At 43.4% G+C, this 8,622-nt stretch overlaps 2 protein-coding genes across 2 annotated transcripts; one reads left to right on the top strand and one right to left on the bottom strand.

Moving 5' to 3' along the window:
- Positions 1-397: 397 nt before the first annotated feature.
- LOC102704463 (mitochondrial uncoupling protein 1-like) lies at positions 398-3,780 on the top strand. The gene is made up of 8 exons (XM_006663072.3): positions 398-664; positions 769-978; positions 1,075-1,287; positions 1,383-1,481; positions 1,550-1,654; positions 2,226-2,300; positions 3,273-3,359; positions 3,448-3,780. Exons 1-8 carry the CDS (start codon positions 584-586, stop codon positions 3,481-3,483), a joined length of 906 nt encoding a protein of 301 aa, XP_006663135.1. The 5' UTR covers positions 398-583; the 3' UTR covers positions 3,484-3,780.
- A 695-nt stretch (positions 3,781-4,475) lies between these two features.
- Positions 4,476-6,503, bottom strand: LOC102709041 (protein OCTOPUS-like). Its single transcript, XM_040528917.1, has one exon. It carries the CDS (start codon positions 6,010-6,012, stop codon positions 4,771-4,773), a length of 1,242 nt encoding a protein of 413 aa, XP_040384851.1. The 5' UTR covers positions 6,013-6,503; the 3' UTR covers positions 4,476-4,770.
- Between the last annotated feature and the right edge of the window lie 2,119 nt (positions 6,504-8,622).

Raw genomic sequence — 8,622 nt, forward strand, 5'->3', positions numbered from 1 at the left:
ACACCGGTGGCCTGGTCAACGTAGGTGGACGCACCGGCGGGTCGGCCCAGGTGACGTACCAAAAATCGTAGGCCCGCTTTTTATAATAGTGTGTATATATATATATGTATATATATATAATTATTTTTAATTGTTGATATACGGATTTGATCATGTTTCTAAGGATTTAAAAGATGAGGCCGGAAAACTCCCTTTAAATGTAAATATTTCTAATATTTAATTTTTTTTATCATAATAGAAATATTATTGGACTTATTCTCATAACTTCTATTTTAATAATTTCAGAGCCAATCGAATAATTAAAAATATAATAGAATTAATTTAAATATTAAGCACTATAATAATTAAAAGCAGAGGTAAGGTATAGGAGGGAGTGGGATTGCGCGATGTGAATCCGAGTCATCGAACAAAAGCACAACAAGCAGATAATAATCGACCGAAAATCAAACAAGTAGAAGTAGTTGAGAGAATAAAGGAGGCCGAGGGAGTAGTGCGATTGCTACTAGTAGTAGTAGTGTTGAGGAGGAGGAGGAGGAGGACGGGGAGAGCGTTGCTTGCGATTCGTGGTTTCCCACCTGCCGCGATGCCGGACCACGGTTCCAAGGTCGACATCTCCTTCGCCGGCCGCTTCACCGCGAGCGCCATCGCCGCATGCTTCGCCGAGGTAGTACTTCTTCTTCTTCTGTTGCCACAGTAGGTAGGGATTTCGATTTGTAGATCAACCCACCACCCCCCAACTCATGTTTCCTTCCCTTCCATACTTATTAGGTGTGCACGATCCCCCTCGATACGGCCAAGGTCAGGCTTCAGCTGCAGAAGAACGCCGCCGCCGATGCCGCCCCCAAGTACCGCGGCCTCCTCGGCACCGCCGCCACCATCGCCCGCGAGGAAGGCGCCGCCGCTCTCTGGAAGGGCATCGTCCCTGGCCTCCACCGCCAGTGCATCTACGGTGGCCTCCGCATCGGTCTCTATGAGCCCGTACGCATCATCGTCCTTGGCCTCCACCACCACTCTACTACTACTCCCAATTTCATTTCACTTTGCACTTTGTATGTACTCCTTGTATGTTGGCAGGTCAAATCCTTGTATGTCGGCAAAGACCATGTTGGGGATGTGCCTCTCTCCAAGAAGATCGCTGCTGGCTTCACCACTGGTGCCATCGCCATCAGCATCGCCAACCCCACTGACCTTGTCAAGGTTAGGCTTCAGGCCGAGGGCAAGCTGGCGCCTGGTGTCCCACGCCGCTACGCTGGGGCCATGGACGCCTACGCCAAGATTGTTAGGCAGGTCAGCTACCTTTCTTCTTCTTCTTCTTCTTCTTCTTCTTCTGCATCTCTTTTCTCTTCCCTCTTCCACCCCAACACCACTTTGATCATCTTCAGGAAGGCTTTGCTGCTTTGTGGACTGGCATTGGACCCAATGTTGCGCGTAATGCCATCATCAATGCTGCCGAGTTGGCCAGCTATGATCAAGTCAAGCAGGTCCTTTTCCTCACAATGACTCAAATTTTCACACACGCAAGATCACATTGTTACCCCTCATTGTGCAGACAATCTTGAAGCTTCCTGGCTTCAAAGATGATGTACTGACTCACCTCTTATCTGGTTTGGGCGCGGGCTTCTTCGCTGTCTGTGTTGGTTCTCCAGTGGATGTGGTGAGATGACCTTTATGCTCAGTAAACAGTTTCGTGTGCATGCTTCCCTACTGCAGTTTATGAATTTCTACAGTATTATGACTCTGTACTACCCAACTAGCAACTGTAAACAATTCTTTCCTGAATGGTTTCCTCTGAGTACCCACTGTGCTCACTATTAAAATAGGATCATCTTGCTCCTGATGAAACATTGGTGATGTTAGTCTTCTTTTCTACCCTGTAAATGCACCTATCAGGAATGTTGCCAACATACTTTCTATTGATGTGTAGTCTACATTTTTGCCTCATTGCTGTTTTCAGTACGATCTTTCAGTGTCACATGCTTCTGCAATTTATGCCTCCGTTGTTAATCCATAACGTGTTTGATCTCCTCCACATGCTTGTTGCCTAGTTTGTTGGCATAAGTGACTCTTGTTATACATATTTGGGTCAAACGTGCTGGTAATCCTTTGTACAGCAAGGAAGACCCCTAATTTATTGTGGTTATTATCGAGGAAGTATTGTGTAGTACTGGATATTTCTTAGTAACTGAATCTCAGTACCTGGACTGATAAGCAACACATTCTCACAGGTTAAGTCAAGAATGATGGGTGACTCGGCCTACACAAGTACTATCGATTGTTTTGTGAAGACACTAAAGAATGATGTACGCTCTACTCTCTTACCCTGTTTTGAGTTGCAAGTAAATAGATGTTGTGTGATCATTTTTGGACAGTGTTTAACAAGAGAACTACTCTAATTTCCTACTAGCTCTCTGCATAGAATATAATGCAATGAACATGGCCAATAAGATGATTCACTGGTTACAGATCCAGATTGTGTTGTTGGAATCTGACCTCTTTGATGGTTCACTGTGACACAGTGAAAGCCACCTATTGGTTTAGCTAGTTTTGCTACCAGGACATTCTTAGGCTGAATTTCTGTAGGGAAGATCAGCACAACTTATCCCATTCAATCATGTAAAAAAGTGCATCTTGGTAGCAACATGGAATTATTGTGTAGATGCATGCCATTAATTACCCATCTTCATGGCAGCCAGTGGTGTGAATCATCTTTTATCTCCTTTATAGCACCTTTATCATTGATCATGACACTTTGCATGTGAAGCTTAATCTAGAGGTGCAGCCTCATCCGTTACAGACCTTCTCCGCCATAGCCCAGATATCATAGGTATTTTGTAGTTCAAACATGGCAGATGTGGATTTATGGGGAGCTCAGACGAGAGAAAGGGGAATGTTACAGGAAAACGGGGTACATGAGTAGAACAGCAAGGAGAATGACCGTCCAGGATAATTTTCTCCACTACGGTTTTGTTCCTGCCTGAGTTGCAGGGGGTCCCTGTTATCTGCCATCCAGTTGGTCCTGAATGGGCCACAACGCATCCCAGTGAGCTGATGTAACTTGTCACAAACCAGCCCAAGGAGTAAATGCCATCTTTGTAATTGTACTCAGCATAGCTTTCAGGGCTGCATACATACATTTTGAACTGTGGTCTTCAATCTTATAATTGTCAGTACAGACTAACAGCTGAAAACCCTGTTTTTGTTCTAGCCGACTGCTTTATACCTTTTGAATACATAAGGAGTGCATATAGCTCATAAGTGGGTTTTGTCTGCAGGGGCCTCTGGCATTTTACAAAGGTTTCCTCCCAAACTTTGCTAGACTGGGATCATGGAATGTGATAATGTTCTTGACACTGGAGCAGGTAAGCCGATAACTGAATCTGTATTATCGGATAAAATGCAGGGATATAAGCATGATTAATGCTTTTTTGTTCTGTTTTACTTGGACAGGTCCAGAAGCTGTTTGTGAGGAAACCTGGAAGTTGAAGATTATAACGCATGATTTTGCCAGCGTGGAAGGACATGAAACATTTTTTTTTCTTAATCTTCTTACAGAAGAAGCAACTATTTAACCCCCCTTGAGAATTGGGAAGCAAGGAAAAACTTGATTGCTCAATTGTGAGAACGTGGTGCAGTAATAAATCTTAGCGGGCCTTTGCATGACCCTGACAGAATTGGTGAAGTAGTGCCATTTTTGTTGTGGAGAATCATCGAAGATGAATTGCATAAGCTCGACAGGGACAAATTTGTTTTCTGATTGAAATAAGACCTTGGTTGGTTCTCTGTTGTCTACATTGTTAAACGTTGGTTGAATGTCATTCGCTTTATCCCTGATGAATGAGCACTGAGCTGAGGCGTCAAGAACATTTGTCTGCGAATGGAAAATCATAATTTATTTTGAAACGCGAGCTCTAGATTTTGTAGCATGTCAAGAGCCTCTTCGTTTCACTTCTGATGCTTATATGCCAGTATTTGAATTTTTAACATTAAATTTAGAGTTGATTTCATCATAATTTATTTTTCAGTCTTTTATTTTAGATGATTAAGAACATATATATAAATATTTTTTATTCATTTTTTTGTTTACCAATATATTTTTTGGCTATGACCTCCAAATATAGTCTCTGTTGAGATTTAATGCATGTTTGATAGAGTTGTAACTCCTAAATTAAATTCTAGTGGAGTTCTGGAGTGACTTCAACCTAGCTTCATCTTTTTATAGATCATTTCAGCCTGATTTGAGCTTGATCTCTCTAGTTTATTTTCTATAGATCATTTCAGCCTAATTTGTTTTTATTTTGGGTGGGGGCGAAGGCCGTGTCAAACAAGCCCTTGAATAAGAACGATGACTTCCTCGGACCATGAGGCCCGAGCCATGGGTTACTGCCTCTTAATTTACTGCACAAAATGGTCCGAAAACATGTGTTTTTTTTAATGAAAAATGACAATGAACCAGTCCAACATATGGCTAATCTCAAGCATCGATAGATGTAGACATAGACATAGAAGCAGCAGAAAAACGTAATAAGCAACTTGAATTGAAGGGATGAAAGAAGAAGAAAAAACATGCATATATGTTGTGGCTGGACAAGATTAATAAACAAAGGATGTAGTAATGCAAACTAAGTAAGATTGGGTATAAGCATCGCTGCGATCAATACAATCACCAGTTCTAAGTCTCCAAGTATATATAAGCTGCTATGCACATTAATAATTGGTTGATTTGGGCGGCTAAGTAAGGCTAAGCAAGCAAGAAAAGAAGAGGGAGCAATTTCAGTAGTAGTAGAGGCCAAGTGAGGTCCTGGAAGTAGCTGATGAACGAGGGGGCCTTCCACCTCCACCTCTGTAGATGTTGGCAATGGAGTTGGAGTTGTTGTGAAGCTGTGACATCCTGCAGGAGGAGGAGGAGGAATATCTGGCGCTGAAATTCCTCTCCAGCAGCACCTCGTCTGCCCTCCGAATCCTCCCCAATCCGCTTCCACTGAACGAGTTTCTCGCGCTCACGCTGCTGTTGCACCGGAGCATCTGCCCGTCGTACCCCCTTGCCCGGAGCTCCGGCGCCGTCGCCCGTGCCGCCTCGCCGCCGAATGAGCTGCTGCTGCTGTTCTTCTTGTGCAGGAGGCCCCAGATGCTCCACCCCTTGATCCCCTTGCTCTTGTGCTTGCTCTGCTTTGCTGCCTCTTCCCGGCCCAAGAATGGCGGCTCCAAGCTTGGCTGGCGATGGTGGTACTGGTTGCTCACCTGCTGCTGGTGCTGGTAGAACTCTGTGCCGACGAATGCTGGTGAGACCCTTGCATTGGCAGCCGCACCAGCGATCATCCTGGGCAGCTCACCGGTGTCGGAGGAGAAGGATTTGCGGTCCACGCTCCGGCGGCGCCTGCTGGAGCTGGAGGAGTCGAGGTAGTAGTCCCTTGTCTGGGTGGTGCCGCCGGGCACGGCCTCGTAAGCATCCTCATCCTCCTCCTCCTCCACGGGGATCTGGTCGTCGGAGCGTGGGACGAAGAGGGGCCGGTGGTCGCAGGAAGCGCGGGGCTCGTCGAAGCCCAGCATGGTGCGGCTGGAGAAAGCGTCGCAGGAGCGGCGGGCGAGCGAGGAGGAGTCCGGCGGAAGGGGCCTAGTGGTGGTGGTAGGACCAGTGTGGTGGTTCTGCTTCTTGAGCTTGGTCTTGCGGCGCCATTCCTGCCAGCGCTTGCCCAGGGCACCCAAGGCGCCATTCCTGGATTCCTGCTGCAGGCTGATGTGCTCCTTCATCGGGCGGGCGATGGTGTCCTCCGGCTCCGGGAGCAGAATGGGCGGCGGCTGGCGGGCGTCGCAGGAGCGGCGGTGCGGGTGGTCCAAGTAGGAATTGGAGGAGCGGGCGTAGTTAGAGAAGGACTTGCAGCGGCGGAGGTCGGCGGAGGGCGGGTGGAGGCCGGCGAGGCGGTCGCGGAGGCAGGCCGGGCAGAAGCCGGTGACGGCGACGCCCGGGTGGAGGGCGCACACGCACCCGGACCCCGTCGACTCTTCCTCCATCATCCCAATCTTTGTAACTAAGCTAGCTAGAATCAAAATGCAATTGCAAATTCTTCTTCTTGCAAACTTGCAATTCAGCAGCAGCAGAAGAAGAAGAAGCAGCAGCAGCAGCTGCTATCTCGTGAAAAGAAAGGAAGATGAGAGAGAGAGAGAGAGAGAGAGAGAGGAGGCAAAAGAGACAGATCGATGCTCTTCTACTTGAGCTCAGGCTCAGCTCGCTGCTTCTCTTTCCCTTTACTCTTTCTCTTTTGCTTTCTTTTTTTCTTTCTTCTTTTCCTTCTCTTCTTTCCCAGCTCCCTTTGCCTGGTTGTAGTGATAGTATTACTCCAGAGCAGAGCACACTCTTAGCTCCGCATTCCTATAACTGTAGTACCGCTGTCTTTGTTTTTGTTTTGGTTTTGGTTGCAGTGCTAACTTTGCTTTTGCTCTTTTTTTCCCTAACTTTTTATTTCAAATACTCCACTTCTTGTGCAGGGCAGATACTATTGGATCTCATCTAGATGTTCCGGATCGATGCATGCATCAGCGTGCGTATTCTTGTGTAGTAGTAATACGCAGCAGCAGCAGTAGGTGAAATTGATGCATCATATGGGGTGTAGCACGCAGATTATTAGCTGGATCATTCCGAATTATGAATGGTCTGGGGCCATTCCCATTCCGTATGGCCATGGCATGCACACTTCATAATAATTATCATTATTATTGACAACATGCAGGCTGAGCATCATACATCTCCACGCATGCGCCCCAACTTCAATTTTAATCCTCTCCACCGCTGTGAATACCATCTACGCGTTCAGCCTATCATTAGCAGCTACTTGTTGTATCGAATATACCAGCGTTAGGGCCGGTTCATATATTAATGGTAGTTTCTATTCTCACTAAATAGATTGTCACATAAGTAAAATGATGACATGACAACGTAATTAATAAAGAAAGATAGGAAAAAAATTTAGAAATGGTTTTCTCGTGAAAAAATAAGTTTCTCTTCACCCAATGCACCCAGAAACCATGAATTCATCATTAGAGAAAAACCACTAGTTTTTATGACATGTCACGCTCAACGTTGGTAGAAAAATAAAAAGTTAGGAGAGAAAAAGAGAAGATAATTATTAATAAAAGACATCTCCATAGTAAAAAATAGTTTTTATAGATGGTTTCATGTATGTTTGTTTTTTTTCATTAGAACTGTTCTTACTGGTGGTGCTTGGAAGTCGCCATATATAGAAAGCCAAGTGGGCCATCCAATTTCGCCAAACAACATAAACTTTATCCAAAATATCATAAAATTATAATTATAAGTACATGTCTCACGAAACTATGTATTTAACAGATATGTTATACAAAATTACATGCGTTAGGCTTCCCACATTAGATCCACCATCACCTGACATGTACAACCCACTAGCATGTGTCGCATAGTTCATACCTGCGACTAGACGAGGGTTCTACGTGTCAACTAGCGGTGAAGCTAATGGTTGTCTAATGCAGGTAGTTTTGCGATAACAACTGCTCTCTTCTCAGTCCCTAAATATTTGATGCCAATGATTTTTTTAAATATGTTTAACCGTTTCGTCTTACTAAAAATTTTTGTGAAATATGTAAAACTATATGTATACATACAAATATATTTAACAATGAATCACATGATAGAGAAAAAAATTAATAATTACTTAATTTTTTAAATAAGACGTACGGTCAAACATGTTTAAAAAATCAATGATGTCAAATATTTAGAAAATGAGGGAGTATATATGTTACACTTTGAGTTTTGCGAGGCATACTTTTAAGTTTTACCATATATTGAGTAAGGCACCCAAAATTTTTGTGATATTTACTCGAAAGCATATATGTGCACTTACATATTATCTAGACCAGTAAGTATGCATAGGCACCGAGGTGGTGTTTTTTCTTATGAGATTTCCATTTTTTTGGGTTATTTCATTTTTCAAGAGTATTTTAGATTTAAACTATGATAATTATTTGATGGTATAAACAAAGATAAAAAGTTTGCTTTCAAAAATATGAGATAAGTAACTTTTGTATATATTTTCATTATAAAACACATTACTTAAAAGATTGAGAAAAACCATAATCAATAATTAAAAAAAAAAGAGCGAAACCTCAGTGTTAATAGGTCGTATTCATATAGTTAGCTGAAAGCGACGGCGACGATCATACAGATATATTGGATGGCTACGGCTGCAAGCGATGACAAGGACAAATGCTAGCTGCGCCTGCTCATACTTTCATCGGCACGTACAAACAACAATGATGGTAACCGTGCCTGCCGCCGCCAGATGGCGCTCTAACCCTACAAATTAATCCATCAATCCATACACCACTCCCTAGTCCCTCCGATCATAGATGTGTAAAAATGAAATGATGTTCATCCTATACTTTTACTTACCCTCGTAAGCCAAAATTTAATCTAAGTTAATTTTAAAGTTGTTTAATCAAAGTTTAGAAATTCTAGTCTTAACTACTTTTAGATTGCTAAGAATACATATATAAAAAAATTTATTCACAAATTATTTTTGTTTTTAAACATTTTGTTTGTCTTTTTATATGAAACAACCAAACAATCAGTGGTCAAGTGTCAACGTCGCATGA

Source organism: Oryza brachyantha, chromosome 11 (assembly GCF_000231095.2).
Source record: "Oryza brachyantha chromosome 11, ObraRS2, whole genome shotgun sequence".
Taxonomy (NCBI): Eukaryota; Viridiplantae; Streptophyta; class Magnoliopsida; order Poales; family Poaceae; genus Oryza; species Oryza brachyantha.

Coding starts and splice junctions, on each gene's coding strand:
- LOC102704463 (XM_006663072.3), top strand. CDS start 584: ATGCCGGACCACGGTTCCAAGGTCGACATCTCCTTCGCCGGCCGCTTC. Junction 979..1,074: donor GCATCGGTCTCTATGAGCCC/GTACGCATCATC, acceptor GTATGTTGGCAG/GTCAAATCCTTGTATGTCGG. Junction 1,655..2,225: donor TTGGTTCTCCAGTGGATGTG/GTGAGATGACCT, acceptor ACATTCTCACAG/GTTAAGTCAAGAATGATGGG.
- LOC102709041 (XM_040528917.1), bottom strand. CDS start 6,012: ATGATGGAGGAAGAGTCGACGGGGTCCGGGTGCGTGTGCGCCCTCCAC.